Source organism: Lissotriton vulgaris, chromosome 8 (genome assembly GCF_964263255.1).
Source record: "Lissotriton vulgaris chromosome 8, aLisVul1.2, whole genome shotgun sequence".
In the NCBI taxonomy this organism is placed as follows: Eukaryota; Metazoa; Chordata; class Amphibia; order Caudata; family Salamandridae; genus Lissotriton; species Lissotriton vulgaris.
Genome location: NC_141696.1, coordinates 425528401 through 425552183, shown reverse-complemented (window position 1 = coordinate 425552183; position 23783 = coordinate 425528401). Strand labels below are relative to the sequence as shown.

Sequence of the window (23783 nt, the reverse complement as noted above, 5' to 3'; positions counted from 1 at the left end):
GTCTCCGGCCGAAGCCGCCATGTTGATATCACTGAGCGCTCCCGCTGCCACTGAATGTGTACCAATAGGAGGTTATGGTCTGAGATGGTCCTAGCCAGGTACTCCGTATGAGAAATCAGTGGGGCTAGGGACCCACCACAGAGCACCGAATCAATCCTGACATGCAAATCATGGAGAGCAGAGTAAAAGGAATAATCCCTGGCTTCCCTGTGCCGCTCCCGCCAGACATCCAGCAACCCCCATCTATCCTGCCAGTCCTTCCTGTGAGCGGCCAACCTGCGCACCGGGGAGTCCACCAGGGGGGGATGGGACCTATCCAGAGCCACATCCGTGATCGAATTGAAGTCCCCCCCTAACACTATCGGGCCCGCCAGGAAAGAGGCCAAGGACCCCGAGAGGCCATCAAAGTATCGAACTTGATCAGTGTTCGGCGCATACACACAGCAGAAAACCACATCCCTTCCATATAACCTCCCCTCCACCGCCACAAACCGGCCATCTGGATCTACCACTTGATTCAGCACTTGAAAGGGTATCCCCGCCCTCACCCAGATCAGCACCCCCCTGGCATACGCTGAGTAAGTGGTGCCAAACACCTGGCCCCGCCATCTTTTCTGCAAAGCAGCGCACTCTTTTTTGGTGAGATGAGTCTCCTGTAGCATAGCGATCTGAACCCCCCTACGCACTAGGAATGCATGGACTTTGTGACGTTTCACCATAGTTCGCAGCCCCCGGACATTCCACGTCAGGCATTTCAAGTTAGGTAATGTCCCCATTCCAACTTCGAACAGTCTGATTCAAATAACGAAGGTTCACAGCCCCCCCAATGCAGTTGCCCCCCCCCCCCGAACATACCCAGAACAAAAAAACTCCCCAAACCCCACTCCCCAGGACAGAGCACATGAACCCAATGTCAGCCCCCATCCAAACCTTGAACCAACTCCTCACACTCTTACCCTGTGGTCTCCACCACAGTCGGCCTTAAGGGCCCAAGGGGGGTGAGTCACCGCCGACCCCAGCTAGCGGAGCCCGCGCCCGCGCCTCCATCCCCTACTAAGCACTCAGCCCCACCACCCGACAACCCGCCCTCCACAACAGGATACCACCCTACCATGAAGTCTCGATCAAGTCCCAAAACAGTCTCAGCCGCAAAATATGCCATCCGATGTCTGTGGGGTCACTATCGGCCCCTTCGAGCTTTCCGCCTCTGAGAGTTCTTCTCCCGTCCTGCTGCCTTCCCCGCCTGAGTCCGATTCTGCCAGTTCACTAGTCTGTTGCGACCCCGTAATGGCCGCCGTCGCTGCAAGTGCGTCCCTCTTCTCCGCCGCCATTTGAGCCTCCCGTTTCTCCCGCTGGCGCCTGTTGCGGGACCTGATGCTCTGTGATTGCCTCACCCGGGGCGGCTTAGGCTGGTCTCGCCTACTTTTGTGCGACCTGTCCGTCCCCGCTCTATACCACTCCAGCCATTGCCAAACTTCATCCGGAGTCTGAAAAAAGTGCGTAGTGCCATCCATTATGATCCGCAGCTTGGCCGGGTAGAGCAAGGAGTACTGGATGCCTTCCTCCCTGAGCTCCTTCTTCACCGCTAGGAACGATGCCCTGTTCTTCTGGACCGCTTGGGTGTAGTCCGGGAATATTGTGACCTTACTGTTCTCCACCTCATATGGGCCCGACATCCTGGCCTGCTGGATGAGGAGATCCCGGTCCTTATAGTGGAGGAGCCGCACCACCATCGGTCGGGGGGGGGGGGGGCGGCCAAGCCCCGGCGGACGAGCAGGTACCCGGTGGGCTCGCTCAAAAGTGAAAAAAGGAGTAAGCCCCTCCGGTGCCACCACAGTGCGGAACCAGTTCTCCATATAGGCCACCGCATCCTCCCCCTCAATCCTTTCCGGCAGGCCTACGACCCGCACGTTGTTTCGTCTATTGCGGCCTTCTGCATCCTCCGCCCGTCGCTCCAGCGAGTCCAGCCGGGCCAATATATCCGTGATCCTGTGTTCCGCGGTCACCACCGATGGCTTCAGGTCCAGCAACAGTTGGTCATGGTCCTTGACCCTGTCCGCCAGCTTCGCGTGGTCCGCTCGTAGCAGCCCCAGGCCCGTGGCCACTTGGGCGATGTCTTGGTGCAGCGCCTCCTTGGTCGAGGTGATCGCATCGAGTATGGCATCCAAGCGCCGGTTCAGCCGCTGTTCCTGGTCCAGCTCCGGGGAGGGAATCTCGCCCAGCCGAGTTGACGTCGCCGGGGCCCCCTCAGCACGCTCCTTGGCACTCGGCCCTCCGGTCGCCGCCATGTCAGGGTGCTGCGTCACAGGCCCAGGAGCCCGTTTGACGTCTGCGCTCGTGGTTCGATGCCAGCCCCCTGGCACCGGGCAGTGTTCAATATCGCCACCGATGCCCTCGGGAGCAATGACCAGCTTGACGAACTCCGTTCAGCTGACCCCCTCGGGAGCCCGAGGGGGGAAGGATGGGTCTCGGGACGGCGGCCAGCGAGGGTCCCCAAGGACCTGGCGAGGCAAGTCAGCATCCCCTGGTCTCTGGTCACAGTACCGCCGATCCTAGTGCCTCGAACAGCCGATTGCAGGATCTCCTGCCAGTCGGCGACAACCCGGCTCAAAGCTGAAGTTCGGGGCCGCCCGACCTCCTCGCCGCCATTTTCTTCGCACTCTCGGCAACACCTCTGTCGTCTCCTCGACCCGGTCTCCTCGGGGCCAGCAGTCCCCCAACAACTCTCCGATCGCGCCCGGCTGTCCCCTTGCACTTCAGAGAGCAGGAGCGTCGTCTCCGGGTCGCCCAGGGTACCGAAAACAGGAGAATTAGCGGGATTCCGCGCGGAGCTGCGAGCTCACGCCGCCATCCCGATCGGCGTCCAAGCCACGCCCCCCTAGCATTATACGTGTGTTAGAAGAAATACTGACGCAATGGAATCTTCATACCCTGTACCGAAGAAACCATCTTCACTGAGACTGGTTCAGAAGAATAACCCTTTCCCAGTAGTCTTTTTCATTCATCGTGTTTGTAGGAATGTCTTCATAAAGCCCATCCCAGATGTTTGTTGCCAGAAGGATGCTGGACCATTTTAAGATATCAAAGTGTACACTACAATAAAAACCCATAACAGAAGCTAGATGAATAGGACCACTCGTTATTTTTGATTTCTAATCGAATTGTATTGTGCCCTTGCATGCCTTCAGTGCTAGCAGTAAAAGAAAACACTTACGCTATGGATCTTTCTTGATCTGTACTAAAGTATCACACTTAACCGAGACTGACTCAGAACAATAATATGTGTACCCTTTTCCAGCACCCATTTTCATTCCGGATGTTGCTAGAAATTTCAACAGAAAGTGCCACTAACATTGATTGACAAACATGTCCTTTACTGTGACCACTGTTATTATTAAGGTACTGCATTAGACAATAGAATAGGTGCCTGAGACACGTTTTAACTTCTGGCATCAAGTTGACCATGACTGATGAGAATTTAGCTCAATATATGCCTAAATATTGATTTGCTTTTCACCATTTGCTTATTGGGGAGGTTCTGGAAGAACGGTGCTCTTGCTCCCTCTGTACAGATGAGTGAGGGGGGTAGACAAGAAGTCAAATGGAGCGCAAGCAATATTGACAATTTTTCTGAAAGCCAGCTCGTTTAGAGGCCAATATCACTTAGAAAGAAGGCATAAATCTTGGTGTGGCGTTTTGGACCTCTAATGATTGTGTGTTGGCAGAGCGAGGTAGAGTGAGTTTGTGTAGTTGAGTCCTATTGAAAGTTTAACTCTACTCAGACAGTGGTGTGGAGCGGATGAAATACAGGATATGTTTGTGTTTACCGACATAATGATGTGATGCCGTCACCACAGCGCTACCTGGGAGTGACAGTCATCTTGACTCTTGAGTGAATGGTAGGTGCTGCATCTCTGTATTGTGGGAAGTTGACTGACCTTCCGTCAGTTAAAAGCCATGGCTATCTCATAAACTGTTGCAGTTCAGCATATTTCTAGCAATTTGTGATTAGTGGTGATCTTGAAGGATTTTAGGTGCCTGGAATTATTTGTTTGTGATATGGGGTCACTGTAAGATTGATAACTGAGATCAGTACCACTGGTGTATTTAAGGAGACAGTGGGCCATCCCAAACCAAAGGGATAAAACTTGCTGGCTGTCATGTGAGACCGAATGGGAGTCTGATAAAAAAATAAAACCTTGCTGACAATGGTTAACAAGGATGCTTTTCAAGGTAGAGAGGAGATTGAGACACTGGCTTATACTGAGAGGTGACATAAAAAGTTGATTGAATTATCCCTTTGCAGGATTTCCTCATGATTGTCTTCTATTCATCTTGATGTCACTTAAGGCTGTACAGATGCTGGCAGTTCTTTTAAAGCATTTGCTTCAAGTTTGGCAGCAGTAATCCGGTAAATCGTATCTATGCACACAATCCACCAGCGTCTGGGCAACATTATTGAAAATATGTTGCAAAGTGCCATTGAGCGAATTCGAATATCGTATACTTTATTTGTTAACACTCATTCTCAATATTCCTTGAATCCGTCTTTCTAAAGTCATACTCTGTTTGTGCAGAGGAGTCTCTGGTAATGTGGTGCCTGAAACCTGGCTGTCCAATCAATCTTCATTCCTCCATTTGTTTTCAATTCTCATGAGTTTGGAACTGGCGAGAGAAGGACCTATAAATAAGATAGTTAGCTTTGTGATACTCTCATATTCTATGTGTTCTGGTCCCTCTCATATTATTTTATCCTCCACTTTCATCATCATATGTACCCATTCAAACTGACTGACATGTATAGGATACTCCTATAAGAGCACATGGCTTTGCAAGCGTGGCTGCACAGCTTTCGATGCGATTTTCAATCACGCCACACGGTTGTACCAGACTTTCATGATTTGGAGATGAGCAATGTGCAGAATAAGTTGTACTGGATTTAACCTAAAGTTAAATTTATATGTTTATTATCTTTATGAAATTGAAATAAACTAATGTTTTTGCTTCAAAGTGTTAAAATCTGTTGTGTTGCATGACGAAAACAGCTGCAGTGTCAAAGCTGTCTGGAAAATAAAGATTCTCCAATGCAACATTTAATTAAATCGATGTATTCGTTTTGCTATATAGACGCAATAGTTACAGGAGGTTTGAAAATATGCAGTTCACAAATGTACGAGTACATAGCAGAGCACATGTACAGCGTGCTTTGTATAGACCCATCAAGTTTCCTGATAATAGCATGCATAGTCTTTGGAAGACAGTCACAGATTTAGGAAATATATATATATATATATATATATATATATATATATATATATATATATATATATATATATATATATATATATATATATATATATATATATATATATATATATATATATATATATAAAAATGCTCTGTGACCAACATTTACCAGTTGGAAAATAAAGAAGTAATGGAAAATACATGAAGGGCTGTATGTCCTGGGGATTACCAAGGTTTTTCTAGAGTTCAAAGACAAAAAATCTTACGGAATTTACCCACACTTTGTCAAAAAATTAAAAGGAATGGCAATGCTCTTGCATTACCAAATTGGGATTCCCAATAAAGTACCCAAGGCCTCAACTTGTAAAGGTTACACAATGGCGACCACGATCACGGAAACATGAGCAGAAGCTTTCTCAAAAGAGAATAAGCATTTCCATATATATATATATATATATATATATATATATATATATATATATATATATATATATATCTAACAGCAAACAGCATCTTATGGTGGTTCTATTTCCATATAAGAAGTTCTCAGGATGCCCAACACTCATCCGTCTGTCTTATACAGTGGAGGATATTTGGACAAGGTCATTCACCTGTAATTGTTCTTGCTGTTCCCAGAATCGATCTCCCTCCTCCTCCCGGTTCCAGAGGATTGTGACCGACAGGCTGGAGAGTGTTCTTCTGCATAGGCCCCTCATCTCATCTAAGACTTTCATATTTGACCATTTACCTACATCATAACGCCACTTATCAATCGAGGGGGGTGATCTAGCTCTCCAGTGCTTTGCTAGACATTGTTTGGCTACAGATCTAGGAATCTGTTAACAGCCATCTTTAGTTTCTGTTGCAGGCCCAGTAGGCATTCCTCTGGGGAGAGCAGTCTTTCTTTATCTAGGAGATTCTCCAATTGCAAAGTTGCACCCTTGCACTTGATGGCAAGCCCATACCATGTGATAGAAATCCGTACTATGGTAGTCATAGGCGCATTTAACAGTATCCTTCTCCAGGATCACATTTTGCATTTTGGGAGATTTGTACATTGTGTGTAGGTAACTGAATGTAGTATGTTTGAGCCTCCCCTTTAGCCCCAACTGATCAGGTTTGGTCATTTTCTTTAGGTACTAGTAATTGTCTAATGCAACATAATTAACATATGCTGCCTCTTCTAGGTGTATTTTGAAATTCAAACTAAAAGCCTGGTTTATAGACCTTTCAATGTTATCATATACATTGAGTAACATGTGACCAGTTGGATAGCGACAAGCTGTCTCAAACTAAACTGGGGAAAAACAGAGGTAAATGTGATTGGAAATAATCCCACACTCTGGGATCAATTCCTCTGACCTCCTTGTTTGGGGGAGTGCCCCCCCCCCCCTCCCAACCAAGAAGTAAACCGCATTAACGTCATTTTGGACAAAGATCTAACCATGGGCTCTCAGGCAGAGAAATATGCTGGTACCTACTTTGGTCTCTTAAGATCTCTTAGGTACACACTCGAGTGGCTCCCTATGAAATGTCGGACGATGGTGGTCCAAGGCTCTGTGCTTTCCTGTCTCGACTATGGCAATTCTGTTTATCTGGGCAGCCATCCCTTCGTCTGTTAATTAGAAAGTTGCAGGTCACTCCGAATGCCGTGGCTTGAGCACTGCTGGTCTTGCCCAGAATGCAATCAGAACAATCTGCTCTTGCTCAACTCCAATGGCTGCCTATAAACAAAAATATAGAATTCAAGGCCGTATGTATTGCCCATAGAATAAAACATTCGCCTGGCCCACATATCCTTCGGCATCTTATCACCCCATACTGCGCCCGCAGAGAGCTGAGATCGAATTACCTTTTTTTCTTGCTGTCCCTGGAATAAAGAGAGGGGGGGGGGGGGTCGTTCATTCGTCTACCTGGTTTCTAAGCTCTGGAACTCCCTTCCTATTTATCTCAGATCAAACAAAAACCTGCTACGTTTTAGGAAGCAATTGAAAACTCATCTCTTCATCTCAGCTTTACATTTTCTCACTTGTCTTGTCAGTGCAAAGAAGCCCGTATTGGGAAGCTGTGCGCTCTGTAAGAACTTTTTAATGATAATAATTGATTAATGCATACATGTTTATGATTTTTGGTACTGATGCTTTGCTTCTTTTTCTTTCTTTTCACTGTCTCATCTAGCTGCAAGGCACAATTCTACAGTATGTCAGAACCTTGATGGAAGTGATGCCTAAAATCTGTAGATTGCCAAGGCATGAATATGGCTCACCAGGTATGTTTTTTAAAATTATACTAAAAAGTGTTTGTGAGAGTTTCCTGCAGAAAGAGAATAGGACCTATGCACATAGCCTGCTGTGCACAGTTAAAAAAAGAATTAAAAACTATGCAAACTAGCTCTTCAGCTGGGCAGTGACTGCAATGTGGTTTGACAGCAACAGGGGTTGGCAGGGCATGTTGCAGGCCAGGGCCTGCAACTAACCCCCTCGACTCCTGGCTGAAGGTTGTGTGCAGATGGGGATGGCCTCGTGGTGGGTTGGGGGCAAAGTCTAATAGAAGGCTGTGCGGTTTGGCGCACAAATCGTTAAACGCATGGCAAGGCAGGAGGCCAGGTCCTGTAGTCAGCCACCATGCAGTGGGGGGTGACCACACAGGATGTTCGGTGTAGACCCTGAAGCCAATTTCTTTTGCACATTGCATGATTTTATCCACAGCAGAGGTTGGCAGCACTCAATGTTGAGTGCAGTCGAAGCCTTGCTCATCAGGGTGTGGCTGCTAGATGAATTGTGAGAGGGCATAGTCCTGAAACCATAGCATCCGGCACATGGCCAAAGGTCATGCATACTAGTTGTCTGCTCAACCTTTTGGGTGCAAGGTTAAATCACTTCAGCCACCTTCTGCACAGAGGGGGCTTGCAGCATGGGAGGTTAAACAGAGGGGCTACAGAAATTCCTTCTGCGAATGGCCAATTAAGAAATGGGAGTTGAATGTAGTATATCATTAAATAATCCTAAAAATGTACTGACAAAAACTTCATGGTATGTGAGGGGTTCTTCTGCTACCAAGACATTTAAATAGTATGAGAAACATAATGAAAGCAAACTAACCTCAAAGTGAAGCTATAGTTACAAAACTAAATGAAAGACCTCTAAACTTTGGAATTTATGGTTAGCTATGCAAACCATAACACATGCTCAGACTTGACACATGACATCTCAAATAACATTATTCCAGACATCACCGATACAATCCTGGTATTCAATGTGTGTATTCCCAACTTGGGAAAAATTTAGGAATTAATTTATCACACGAATCGTGTCCACATATTACTTCTCCTGATACTTTAATGGTGAGAACAATTCTGGTTCGTAAGTCTTCATTCATTTTGAGACAAACCATAAAAACACAGATATAAAACTCGACCAATTTTAAAAGTGCAATGATTTCCATAAAATATAACCAGCATACAATTTCCACTAAAGGGGTTACTCAAAAGGTGCAAGAAATTATTTCCCAACAATTCTCCTGCAAATGACTACAGCGGTCATGAATCGGTAGATGGTGTGACACATCTCGTCAGTCTGGTCCAGTGCTTCTTTACATTTCAAAATGTTTTAATTTCTCAACAGCGGTCTTAGAATAAGTTTCCGCTGTTCTGTATAAAGCTCACAAAATAATAAAAAGTGAAATTGTGATTGGGACACTGTTGAGTTGCACAGAGCAGATCTTTGCTGGTATATACATTTAAAGGGTTGGATACCAAAAATGGTCCAGTCCAAGCCTAAATCTATTGAGCTAGAATATTTGCTTATGAAGTGCCCTAAGCAGGTAAGGCTCAATGAGCAGTGTAGTGCACAGTGGAACATATAGCTCAACTGACTTCTTCAAGTGGGCCTTTCATCAAGTGGACCTTCCATCTCTTCTCTACTAAGAGCTTTAATAGTTTGCCTTGCACAGATCGGAATCAAACAAGTCCGTCCTGCTGATTGCTTGCAAGTCTTCACTGATCTGCATGAGCCATCTGATTTTATGGGCCACAGTCAATTTAAGGCACTGCTACGGAGCCCGTTTTCTCACCAACATCGGCTTTCATTAGCATCGGCCATCGGATTTTGAACTGATTTACACTGGTACAGGAATGGTGGGGCCTTCTGTACTGTGACGCCAAGGGAGAGACAGACAGCAAAAGAAGAAGCCTTTTCTCCAGAATGCCAGACTTGATTGGGAATTAACCTTCCTATGTGGCGCCTTTTTGAATAAGGCCACTTTAGAATTGTGAGACAACACTGGAAATATTGTGACACACCATTGACGGGTTGCCCAATTCATTGCTGGGGTCGTATCTCCTTTCTCTGCAACCTAGGTCCCCTCCCATCCTGTCCTGAAGAAGACCCATAGCTTAGGTGTCAATCCTCCCCTATCAGTGCCAGGGTCGAAACGTCGACGATCTCCCCCCTCGCCCTGTTTTGGGCCTGCACTTTTTCGTTTCCCCTCTCCTCCCCACTCCTTTTTGTTTGTCTGCACAGAGGCAGTGATACTGTGACAGACTTGTGTTATAACATATGACAAACAGTTTGGGGCAGGCCCGTTGTTCCATTCTGCTAAGAGAATTGGACCTTAGTTGAATTTAAATCATTGGAGTTTTTTCTTGAATCTTTCCTTCGATTATTTTCTCTCTTCACATGAGCACTTACTTTTACACTCTTCTTACTGCACTTGACGGTATTCCCCAGCTCTTATTGTTTCTATTTGATTGAATGTAAATACATTTTGTTAATTTTATCTAAGGGAAACTGTGTGTCTTTTTAGAGAAAAGCATTTTGTGTACTACAAATGAATGTATAAGCATTTGGCTGTGTATGTAGATATAAATATTTTTTCTCCTTTTCATTTCTGCGTAGGATTGATTCCTGGAATTTGTAATATTGTTTCATTAATTGACTTTAACTGAGTTAGGTCTGGGACCACTTATCTTATATAGTATTTGATAGATACCCAGGTCCTCTGACTTTCCACTGGGTTTGACCCCATTATTTCAATGGCTATCTGATTTTATGGGCCACAGTCAATTTAAGGCAAGCTGCGATCACTGTCTGTGTCAAGGATGCCGCTGTCCTAGACCAGATTGATAGCCATAACAGACTATGTGCCATCCTCAATAGATCCACCACATATTGCAGACCTAGTTCTTCATGTGCAATTATGGATGGAATACTATTAGGAAGTGCCAGAAGTCTATGCAGAAATCTGTTTCTTCTGGTTTGCAATTGGGAGTTGTCAGTATAACCTCAAACCCCCGCCACATAGGAGGCAATTGGAACAGGTCTGGTTTTATAAATTGTCATTGCCGCATCCAGAGGCATAGACCCTAGTTTGGCAGCAAATATGAACAGGGAGACTGTGACTAGTTCATGCTGGGTTATTATCACAGTCCTCAAGTGCTTTCAAGTGATCTTGCTTTCGAACAGGGACCCCAAATAGGTGAAAGTGGGCTTGCAGTATGGAAAGCAGACAACATTCCCCGGGGGGGCGACTGCATACCATGGCAAAAGACTTTGTTGTAATTGTGCGGTGGCTCAAGTCCGACATAAAGAACGCAAAAGTGTCTAGTAGTTTCAGGAGCCCCAGACCCATCCTAGCAATAAGGATGCAATGGACCGCTTACATAAGCACTGGTAATGGGCAATATCCTGCTTTTGGCGGGTCAGCTCCAGCAGCTATAATTTGTTAGTCAAGATCATTGATATAGCAGCTAAAGAGGACAGTTGCCAACATGCAACCCTGCCTATCTCCTTTTCTGTTTTTTATATAAGTTGGTGGTTTCCCCGCTGATGCTTTCCTCTATATCTGTGTACAACTGGGCCAGTGGGTGTATCATTTTTGGGTTGGCACCCTTATTTATTGTCATATTCGAGAGCTTCAACCTGGTTACATTGTTGAACGCTGTACTGGGTTCCATAAAGGCCAAGCACATATTTGCTCATAATTAAATGGAGGGTCAGGCCCTGGTCAGCTGTCCCTAGGCCCGACTTAAACCCGTACTGAACTGGTGTTAGAATATTGTTCTCATTTGCCCAGTTTTCAAGATGATCCAGCAAGACCCTGCCCAGGACTTTGCTGTGGAAACTAATACGGATATGGGCCAATAGCAGTGAGGATCACTCCTATTCCCCTTCTTGAGATTTGAGATCATTGCCCTGGACCAAGATTTAGGGGCGGTGGAGGGGGAACAACTCGCGCTAGAAATCATCCTCATCAGTAGAGGGGCCCAATATGCCAAGTTACCCTTAAAAGCAGTGCTTAATTTGTGCCGGTGCTTCCCGGTGCTTAGCACTGGCACTTATTTATCAGGTCCGGGTCTACACCACACGTCACTCTGCATCATATGGCATTGTGGCGTAGGATATAAAATTACCTCAACTGACTCACGCAGACAGTGTTGTCTGCAGAGTCCCAGTGAAGAGTGTTGCGGCTGTGAGAGCCAATAAAAAACAAGCATTTACAATGCAATGGTCTCGCCATTCTTAAAGTTAGAGCTATTGGCATTGCTCATGACATTATTTTTATTTATGTTTTTTGTTTTTAAAACATAAATAAATGGCATTCTAATTTACAATGCCAATAGCTTAATCGCTCGCAAATGCGAGACCTATTGCATTTGCACCCACACAGAGCCATACTCACAAAGCCAGCCACACACACATACAGAGCCACCCACCCACACACAGAGCCACCCACCCACAGCCACAGCCACCCACACACCCTGTAGTTCTTAACCAAATGACTAATGTGGACCACCACTGAATAACTAGTGGAAGCAAGGAAGACCAGCCTAAGCAGTTTTTACACTTTCAGACACAAAGCAATACCAAAAACAAAAAAAACAAAAAACACACATACACAACAAGCACAAATCAAACAAATGTACAAACTGTGAATGTACAAACTGTGAAATGTTTTATTTAATTCACAAACAAAACGTACACAAAAATGGAAATGTTCATGATTTTACTGGGATGATTGGAGCGTTTCAAAATTGGATTTTATTTCTAAAAGAGGAAGCAATATGGTAGTCTATAATATCGAACAGTTTTTTCATCAAAATCAATTCTGGTTCTTCGCACATACCAGTGTTTAAACGGCGGCCACCAATCGTCCATATTAGATGCGGTTTGCTGTACTGGTACTTATACAAGTCAAAGGATTCATCTAAATGTTCAACATCCAGTTCCGAATTCCTTCACATTTATTTACACACACATACATACACACATACATACATACATACATACACACATACTACACACACCAATAATCCTCTGATGTTTTATTTTCTAAACAGTCTCGGATTCCCTAAGTAGAACTCGTACACAGACATCCCCCACCCAAAATCGGGCCACTGCACCCAGACTAAAGATCCAATGCTCTATTTGACATCTGTGTGTAGTTCCCAAATTAATAGGTCTGTTTCTACTCTCTAGTCAGTTTGTTGCGCAATGTAAACACGATCATCATTTTAGTGTTTGCGTTATTATAAATTTTTCTTCACTTAATGAAACACAACAACAGACGAAAGGTTGTGCATTTATTTAGCACTGATGCTTTAGTACACCTTTTGTAGTGGGATTTCTTGCAATTTAGTCGTTCATTAAAGGTGAGCATTAAGATACATGCTCTATTTTACCACACATTTGAGCACTGAACGAAAAACAACTCTTTATACCACTAACAAAAAGTAGGCAGATGATTGATTTTCGCGAGGCTTTGAGCACATTTATGAAATTAAAGACAGCGACTTTTGGCTTGAAAATCTGACAGATTTAATTATCTCAATCTGTCCTGCCTCTGCATATGTGGAAGCGCCAAATCACAAATGATTAAGAAACCAGAAATTGACTCAAACAACTGGCAGTTGTAGGTTTAAAACTGAAGACTTTGTCTCATCAAGTCACTAGAAAGAAAGCAAGATTAAGGTGGACTTAATATCTCGATGCGACCACATCTGTTAGGACAAGAGATGCGTAAACACACACTTTGTACATATAGTCGTTGCTTAGGAGAAGCAATGCTGGCAGTAACTGCACTTCTTTTACTGCCAGCCTTGCTTCTCATAAGCAAGGACTATAAGTTTTAAGTGCGTGTTTACACTTCGCTTCCAGGTTTTCAAAACACAGAAATAAAAGTAATTGTCATTTACAATGCCAATAATTCAAACTCCTGCAAATGCGAGACCTATTGCATTGCAAATGCTTGTTTAGAATGTCTTCAGACCACTGGCAAAGCCAGCTTGGCAGGCTTTAATGTGATAAAAGCAATTGTGCGTTTAAAGAATGTAGGCAGAATTTGTGAATAGCTCTGTTTACATGGGTTGACACTTTAGATGCAGATGTACTGCCTTTGACAAAGTTTGTTTCTTCAATGGCTCAAATAAGAAATTCAAAGCAATGTCACTATCACTGTGCCCTGGCTGGAAAATAAACTTGCTTAAGGTATGTGGTTTGATAACATAGCCTGGAATATAACGGTCTTGGACATTTGTGGTAGATTTTCGTTAATATAGGAGCCCACTGGAGAACTGAACTGTGGTTTCCAATCCAAGAGGCGATTATATAAATTGGTGTTGTGTAGCAGGCTCAGTGGGTTGAGCTCCTGCTGTACAGATCTGTGTGTGTGCAAACTGTAGTCCTGAGATAGAATCAAATCCCAGTAACACAGTGGACTCACGTCGCAGCTATATGGATGTAAGTGTAACCTGCATCTCAGGATTTCAATCTCAATGTGGCCGGCTCTATTATCGTTCTGCTGCCCATAAGGTACCCCCTGGTCACCTAGGCATATCAGCCTGAAGTGAAGAGACAGGGTATGTAGCGCGCTTTATAAGTGTCACTGATTGATTGATTGATTGACAAGCTTATCCCTGTAGAAGATTACCAAGGGTAAAGCCTGTCACACAACATGGCAAGCAGCCCGCCAAGTATCCCAGATCCGTCCGTGACTATTAGAGGCAGGCGAGTCACATGATGCCTGGCTCTGACTAGCTCGAGTGCCTCCTGGACCCTCGAGCCCAGAATGAGCTGAGTTTCAATATGACTTCTGCATGCCAGCCAAGCTCTAACTTAGGGTGTCAAGAATTTTAAAAAATAAATCTTTGCTGTAAAACAGGAAAGGTAAATAGATAATCATCTCGTGGCTGACTGGAACAATGTGAAATCAGAAAACCTAGGAGTTTTCCAGGCTTAACCTAATTGTGTGATCCTAGGCAAATATTTTTCTTCACCCTGCTTTACTTTCTATAGAGAAGCAGAGAAAATAGGTTAGTAAGAACTCATAGTAGAAAGAAAAGAACCAGTTATGAACTGAATTGAATGGCGTTCAAGAAATCCGCATGTCTGGAACATATGCTAATGTATGTACCAGCTAGCTTGTAAAATAATAAACGGTGGCCGTTCTCCCACCAAAGAAGGTCTTGGTGTCCATCATATGGAAGGCTAAATGAGGAACTAAATGAAGCCCGCCCGCACCGCTGGTTGGGGGGTGGGGGGGGGGGGGGGGGGCGTTGTAGTTTGGACAGCTTTTTGGCTGCTACTGACTATGGGGAAATATGCAACAATTTATTCGTGTCTTTTTATATATTGAATGTAAGATAAATGCTTTCGTTTTTCTGAGGGAAAATATGCTTTTAAGTGTTCATTATCGCAATGCTCGTCAGGGATAATTAGCGCTATATAAATACAATTACAAAAACCCGATTTGCGCCTTTTTTCATCATTTTTCGGGGCTGGGCTTGTTTTAGGTGTCTTTCTGTGGGACATGCGCTTGTTTGGGGAGTCTCTTGCTGGAGGGTTGTGCTTGTTTTGAATTTCAGACGTCCCCGCACTGGACATGGCAGCGCCCCTGAAAGACTAAACACGAACGTGAAGGCGGGAGACAGGAAGGGACCATAGAGCGGGTGAGTGAGTGGACGTGAGATTATAGAGGGGGAGGCAAGGTAGATGCAGAAAAGTGAGCAGTGAATCAGCGGTGCGTAGGAGAAGGGGAGATTTTGTGAAATAAGTGATGTGTGTGTGTGTGCTCGCGCGCGTGCGTGTGCCTGTGCGTGCAGTGGATGGGGCCTGCCTGTGTGCGCGCCGTGTTTGCATGCAAGCCCTGCGGTCTGCGCAAGCGCGCTCGCTCCCGCGGTGAAATCCGACACTGGGAAAGCGAGTGGCACTCTGCTGTCCACTTTCCCAAATACGGATAGCATTAGTTGTCTTGCTGACAGCATTCATGCTTTCGCATGAATGCTACGTCAGCTCGACCTAAAAAGATTCACACATGATTACCGTCCAGACTGTCCAACCATAATTTATCCAATATCCATATAGTTGTCGGATCTTGATGCGCATTGCAAATTTGCTTTAGGCAGCAGCTGTGGCCCTTAGTTCAGTGTTGCCGGAGGGCAGTACACTGAGTGGGCTGAATTTGGTTCTGCAGGGTAGGGGCTGTGCGGCAGGAAGCATGCGCAGTTTTTTTCTCCAAAATGGCACGCCCCGGCACACCACCACCCAATGAGTCATCAGTGGTTCAGGACAGGCTCAGCCCGACGACGTCGAGGGCAGGCAGCAGCAGCAGGTGGCAGTCTATCAGTTCATAAAGTTAGGCCAGTGCCCAGGCTGCCCACCACCACAGTAACCATAAGTAGCAGCCATTGCTAAACTAACGCTGCATTTTTTTTCTTGAGCGTGGTGGGGTGATGGTCACCGTGGTGGGTCTGGCTCAACATGAAGTATCGATGTTGCCTGCATCATTGAAATCTCACTGAAACATAAAAAGCCAGCATTTTAGGTATTTTCTAATCTTTTGCTTTCAGGGCCTCGGAGTCCGCTTTTAATGACTGTAGTAATGCACAAAAACCCTTCATCTGTTTGTCTCATGGTTTTTTTAAGCCTTGTCTCTGTGGTGCGCTGCGCATGCACATACGAAAGCAGGCCCTCTTCAGCGTCTAATACACCTACAGTTTTCTTCCTTGGACCGTCACGAAAGGCTTGGGCACTGGGGTAACAGTTAAGTTGAAGGCCCTGCCCGGACCCCTTCCCTTCCAGCCTCCTACGCTTGTCCTGGCCTGGGCGGCCATTGTGCTTGCAGTTGCACACGACCGGAGGCATGATTCATTGCTCAGGGCAGGGCACAGGCCTTGCCTTGAACTCGGCACTTGCGGGTGGTTCATATTTCACTTCATACGTATACTATGAAGTGAACTGCTTCAGCTGAAATATGCCTGCTTTGCTGGGCGGTCTTCATACTGCTGCCTTAGGGTCCATTCTGGCCGCTTTTATGTCCCTACGCTTTTGGCTGTGGGTTTGTGTTTCCATTGACTTGCGATTTGCTATTTTGGTAATTCCCTCGGCTGGGGCCCTGCTTCCCTGGGTACACTGGCTGTGCCATTTCTCTTTTGGGTTTCTAGTGCCTGTTGGAAGTCGAATCAGAGTTATGGGGTTACCAGTAAGAAAATGAAGCATTCATGCTGCGCCTTTCAAGTGCCCACAGAGAGAAGAGAAGAAACACATTTTATAGTGAAAGAGACGTCAAGCACACAACATAAAAATATGTTTGTGATTTGATGACATATGCCGCAGTAAAGAGAAACTGTATGAACATATATATATATATATATATATATATATATATATATATATATATATATATATATATATATATATATTATATATATATATATATGTATAAAGAATAATTAAAGATGTTACAGATTCAGGTAGGATAAGAGAAAGAACTAATTATGTGAGGTCTTTGAAAAGGTGAGGGTCTCCTCAGAAGGCAGAGTACATACAACCCTGTCAGATATGGTGGTGTTTTGTTACTGCTGGGACACCTATTTAAACAGTAATAGTGTTTTCAACAGGTTGCAAAAATGTATTCTATTGTGAATGTCCACAAGTTTTTTCAATCAGTTAAATGCTTGCTGCGCCACAAATGCGTAAGGCATGCTGGGAAGGGAACAAGTGTGAATTCTAATATAGCTGAACTAACACCTTCATTCTCTAAAGGTGAAAAAATAAAGCGACTTTTACATTAGTGGAAATATTAATTATATTGCTACAAAATGGCAAAAATATGAAGCAAACGGAATAGAAAAATCGTTTTACTATTCAGTCTGTGTGCGCACTTTCTGTTTAGTACTTCCACAAATGTTACTTCTTTAAACTCCTGTTTGCTTTCACTTCCAGCCTCCTGGCCCAGGCAGGGGGCATTGTGATTGAACATGATGTCCAGCGCCGGAGACATGATTGCTCAGGGCAGGCCTGGCCTTAGACGCGTCACTCTGTAGTTCACTTCACAGTTCACGGTTTATGTATTAAGTGAACTGTGAAGTGAACCACTGAGTGAGGAGTCCGAGGCCAGGCCTGCCCTGAGCAACCATGCCTCCGGCGCCGGGCACATACAATGCCCTTAATGGCATTGATTTTTTTTGTTTATGTTGAGGATTCAATTATGATGTAGCACTGCACTGCATGGTCGAAATTCTCAATATAAAAATGCAGGATACAGTTAGTCTGGGACCTGGGTTATTCGTTTTCTTCACCAGTTCTGTTCAGCAGAATGTGAGGTAGAGAAAATAAAAAATTGATAAAAGGAAAGAGACTGTAGGATTGTCAGACATTTCAGGTGCATGCAGAATCATGTGCTTTGGACTTTGAGCCACCTCTGTAGTTTGGTTGCCTTTATTGCACAAGTGGTCCTGTCTAGCCCTCCTTCAGAGATGCCCGAGAGAGACATCAAGAAACATAGTGAAGAAACTTCAGGGAGTGGTAGTAGGGTTCAAGGGAGGTGAGTTCGACACAGAGCTAAAGTAGAAAGAGGTTAGTAAGAGAGCACTCGAGGCAGAAAGAAGTAGTGAAAGCAGTGGCAGGTACAATGTGGACATTTATAGTACGAGAACTATATTGGGGTGCAAGATAGAGAAATCGGGGTGAGGAAAAGAAAGAGGTAAAATGTGAAGTGAGGTGTAGAATGATATGTCAGATTTAGAGAGGTAGAAAGAAAGGTAGAATTAGAGTGCTGAAGGGCAGAAAGAGGAGATGTTAAGAGTAAAGAGGTGAAGCAAAAAGACATAGGTGAGGTAGTGTAAGAGAGCTGAAGGTGAAACAAAGCTAGAGAGTGGTTGAGGTAAAGAGGTAGAGAGTAAGAGGTGAGATACAAAAGTTCATAAAGAGAGGGAGAAATAGAGGTATGGTTGTTGGTGAGGAAGGGAGAGTGGGTTAATACTGGGAAAGGGGCACAGAAAGATGAGAGATGGACAGGAGAGGTGTAGTAAGAAAGAAGTAGGACCGTGAGAGAGGTGAAGGGAAGAGGGTAATTTTTAGGACAACACTCTGAAAATTGTTCCAGTGCCACTGGCCTGGGTGGCTTTGTTCGACATTTTCATGCTTTCTGGCCTGAGTGCTTTTGTGTGACGTTTCCATGCTTTATGGCCTGGGTGCCTTTGTGTGACGTTTCCATGCTTTCATGCCACTATGCCTTTGTATGACATTTCCATGCTTCCTAGTCTGAGACTGAGTACTTATGTGTGAAATTTTCAGGCTTTCTGGCCTGAGGGCTTATGTGTGACATTTACACAGTTAATGGCCTGGGTGCTTATATGTGACATTTCCACAGTTCATGGCCTGGGTGCCTACGTGTGACATGTCCATGCTTTCTGGCCTGGGTGCGTATGTGACCTGAGGGCTTATGTGTGTCATTTCCATGGTTAATTTCCTCGGTGCTTATATGTGAGATTTCCATGGTTTATGGTATGGATGCTTATGTATGACATTTCCATGCTTTCTGGTCTGGGTGCTCATGTCAGGTCATCATTTATGATTTAATATGCTTTGAAATTTAATACAGCTAAATATGTGATGGAAAATGTGTTGTCCACCATCTTGGTCTTTCTTGTCACAATATTAAAAAAATTTACAAGTTTGTTTCTTCGCAGAATTGAAAATAGTTTTTGTTTCACATTCAATATACAATTGGTTGCCAAAGGTGGAGGCTTAATTTAGGCTAGACATAAGTAACCTATGTTCCAGTAATGAGTTGCATGAAGACCCCTGTTTTCTAATTTTCACTGTACACCTCCCTTACCAATGTTGATACGTTTTGTCCTTTCAGCCATTCATTAGCCACCTTAGGACATTACTACCTAGGGCCCTCAATTTTAGTTTGAGCAAAAAAACGATATGACTTATTTGTATAGATACGATTCTCCAAAATTCGATTTACTGTCTGATGTGCATATCCTCATTGACTTTTAATTAAATTGGGTCAAAATAACCCCAATATTGTTCATGTTGCAAATCTTCAAGTAGCTCTTAAATTGAATTTGGGTCTGTTGGCCCAGTTAGCATAAACTGTCAGGGTGGAACAATGGACTGCGCATTTACTTTTCAGTTCCTTATTCACATTTTGTTTCTAATTTACCAAACTTCCATAAGTGAAGAATGCGTATTAAGGTTGTAACTTAACCTCCGCTCTGCCCGCCCCCCACTCCTCCCTTTACCTTAACTTGCTCCCCCAATAATATTTGATTTCTGGTTTTACACATTAGGTGTTGTGATTCTTCTATGAGAATACATTTGTTTCCTTTTGAAAATGGAGACAATGTCTGTTACTGCTACTCTCCAAGCCCAATCTTTCTAAATACATGTAAGTATATTTCTTCACCCCCTTCTGCCTTGCCCAAATGCAAGGGGTGGTTGTTGAACCTTTTTTCTCCGAGCCCACCTTGCCTATTTACAGGGCAGGTGCTTGCACCATTGCTGTCTTTGAATGTGGAAGGTGGCACTGTGGTGGATGTTATATACCCCAGTCCTCTAGGGCGCATCACATACTGTGGATCATAAAAGACTGGGGCTGCTGGCAGCCTGTCCACCAGTCTATTCAAACATAGGGAGGGTGGTGGTGCTGAGGGTCGCCTCAATCTTTCAGAATTAGTGATCATTAATGATTTTTAGGTCTCGCGACCTATCGATGTGCGCAAGCGCATCGAGCGGAGCGAGAATTCAAGTGGCGAAAACATCGTCAAACTAAGGGCTTTCAGCCCCGCGGTTTTCATGCAGTTCACGTGAACCACGTGATTAAACATGCACGCGCATTCAGGGCCAGCCCAGCACATCAAAGGGCTTCTCCTCCCCGAATTATTCATGGCCGGCCGCAGGCCGGCCGTACTTTCAGTTTCCCGAAACGGCTTCTCCTCACCTAATTAGGGGAGGAGAAGCCCTTTGATGTGCTTCACACCAATGCGCCTCACAGTCATTCCTAAGTCAGTACTCTGCCTCTGCCCAAGACCTGCCTTCTAACACTTTGAGCCTCGCAGGCAGGCCGTGGCCAATTGCTGCTTGTTTGTATTTGCTTCGGCTGCCATTCTTTATCTTCTTGGCTTAGCGCGGTGTCCACGTCCCTGTGTCTGCTTCATGGTGTATGCGTTTTATTTATTTATTTCATTTGTTGCCACAACTCTTAGCGGGATGGCATAAGTCCTCAGACTCCACGATCTGCTCATGTGACATGGTTGCTCCACAAGACGCTTTACACATTACACTCATCTGCCTGAAGTGGGAGAGCATATGTCATAAGTACTTATGTCCTCTTCTTTTGCCTCTGAGTTTTAAACAAGCAAAGCTGGTCCTTCTGTACTTGCAGTTTCACTTCTAATGTGTGTTGTTATTTATCATGATTTTTAGCTGAGGTGTATCACGCTCGTTCATGAGTTTGATCTTTTCATACTGTGAAATGTTTTCTAAGTTGTTTTTGATTGTCTTACCGCTGGAGTTCTCCCTGTGCTACATTTAGCCTCTGACAGTTTTAAGGGGATCCTCTGAGCTGGCTTCTTCTTTCTTGGCCGCATCACGGGGAGGGACACGCCTCATAGGCTCCAACAGGGCAATACCATCATGCAGTATACTACCCCCGTCAGCCTACTCATAGACTCACTTGCTGTGAAACCTCCGAGACACTGGACTGCTCTGTTGTTGTGCTCTGATTTTCATAAAGTCACATATAAAGTGGAGAATGTGGAAATCAGTATCATGTCTCTACAGGCCGAGGTGCATTTCCTGAAACGGGCCTTCCAACTGTCAGTTCTCTCTCACAACTTAGACAACCATGTGGACTACGCAGCGGGGCTATTGCGCCAAAATAAAGCGCTTGTTTTCTGCTGATCCTAGTTTAGTTTGCAAGCGCTTGTGGTTTCAGATGATTCTCGTTAGTTGCTTGCAAACTAACAAGGATCAGCTGAAAACACAAGCACTTATTTAAAAACTGATGTCTACCCAAATCTGATTTAATATGTCCAATAGCGTGCATGCATTGCAGATACCCAAACATTCGTGAGCTTGTACCAGCAGGAATTTTGACACAAATTTGTGCATAACTTGCACAACGGATTAGGCAATCTTTCATGGTTTTTTTCCTTTTTTATTTTTTAACTCCCCAGATTCAATCCATTTCAGTGACGAACCAATATGCACCCTGTTGTTGGTTTAGCCAGCGCATTGCCTCATGATGCGGGAAGTTCCTGAGGGGATTTTTACATGGCAAGCCCCACTTTTACATTTTGTACAGCTGTAAATAAGAAATTTAAATATTTCCTAGTTTTATTGGTACTCAGCAGTACGAGGCAAGGTGATCGTAAGCCAAATAGCAAACAGCAGAGCAAACCAGTACAAATCACAGCTTTCCTCTCAAACTGGATTGTGGGCTACCAAACAAAATACATCCTTTATCTTGCAGTGTCTCTGTTCCGTTATCTTTCGACATTAGTGTCTCTTGGAAGCCCCCGAATTAAATGACTTATTAAAACTAAACAATTTACGTCTATCACAGGCATAAATAAACTCAGGGTAGCAGTGCTTTCACATAGTGTGATGGCAGTCTGACGTGCACTCCAAGCTGTGTCTCTATGCCAGGCCCACTGCTAGCAGTTACAAAAGGAGCACATCTTTCTAGTCGCTTGCCTTTATCTTCCCTTTCTTCATGTAGACAGCTTTGGTTACAAATATTTCAAACCTGAGCCATGCTGGTAAAGATGGTAAACTGATTACTCCCTCTGTATTCCCTCAAACACTTTAAATCTGTATTCATCTGGCCACACCGTCAGAGGCCACCAGGCACGCGCTGACTCTCTGCCAGCTAAAACACGACGACTTTCTCCGCCGAAGGGTGTTAGAGCGGATCGAATCAACGGCATGCAGAGTTTATGATGTAGGCGACAAAGCCAACAAGTTGCTGGCTTGGTTGGACAAAAAACGGGATGGAGGCAGGCAAATCCTACAGTTACAAGACCACGCGGGGACGCTTCACACGCACCCTCCCAAGATAGTTGACCTCCTGGCAGACCACTTTCAATCAGTTTACACCCCAGAAGTGGTGGTCACGCCGGAACAGGCAGAACTGGCGCTCCAAGAGATTGAGGTGGAGGGGCTAACGCCGGAGGCGCAAACCGAGCTGGAAGCGGATCTCACAGTGGAGGAACTCCGTATGGCGATAGGCGCACTGCATACGGGCAGAGCGCTGGGCCCAAACGGGATCCCAATCGAATGGTTCCAAACGATGTCCGACACACTGGGCCCACCGCTACTGGCCATGTTCGAGAACTGTCGTGAGTCAGGAACGCTGCCATTGGATCAGCGCCTGGCAACGATAGTAGCTATCCCAAAACCTGAGAAACCTCCAGAATGTTGTGCATCCTACCGCCCGATCTCGCTACTCAATGCAGAGGCGAAGATCCTGGCGAAGGTGATCGCTAATCGACTGACCCCACACCTTGGCCAACTGGTCCACCCGGACCAATCCGGCTTTATGCCCCACAGGAGTACAGCATTAAATCTCCGTAGAGTACACGGCGCGTTGGCGCGTGCACACTCCTTGACAGAGCCAGCAGCCATCTTGTCGCTGGACGCCAGGATGGCCTTCGACATGGTGGAGTGGCAGTACCTGTTCGCAGTCCTGCACCGGATGGGCTTCGGTCCGAAGTTCCTATCCTGGATCCGACTACTCTACACAGGCCCAGTAGCTCACGTAGCGGCCAATGGCCATATCTCTCGTGCGATCTCTTTGGCGCGTGGAACCCGCCAGGGCTGCCCCCTCTCCCCATTGCTGTTCGCGTTGGTCCTTGAACCCCTCGCGATCGTCCTCAGAACGACACCACTGTTGAAGGGCATCAGGTGGACGGAGACCTGGGAAGATAGGATATCATTATATGCGGATGATATGCTGGTGTACGTATCAGCACCCGAACTGAGTGTCCCGATTTTATTGGCGCTTTGTGACAAACACGGTGCGGCCTCTGGTTACACAATTAACTGGACGAAGTCGGTCCTTTATGTACTGAAGGGCCCTCGACCAGTCCTCCCGGAACATTGTCCGTTGGTGGTGACAGATGTTTCTTTCAAATATTTGGGTATCCATGTCACTAACGATATGACCGTCTTCACCAATCGAAATCTAGCGCCCCCCCTCCTCCGTTTGAAGGCAGACGTGCGGCACTGGTCGTCCCTGCCGCTCAC

The 23783-nt window shown here is 45.2% G+C and overlaps 1 protein-coding gene across 2 annotated transcripts in view; it reads left to right on the top strand.

Moving 5' to 3' along the window:
* The window catches only part of LOC147697124 (cytoplasmic FMR1-interacting protein 1), a 533654-nt gene that overhangs the window by 414062 nt on the left and 95809 nt on the right, over positions 1 to 23783 (top strand). For both annotated transcript variants that reach the window (XM_086934191.1, XM_086934192.1), the window contains exon 25: positions 7426 to 7516. In XM_086934191.1, the coding sequence (XP_086790317.1) occupies positions 7426 to 7516 (91 nt within the window). The remainder of the gene's footprint in view (positions 1 to 7425; positions 7517 to 23783) is intronic.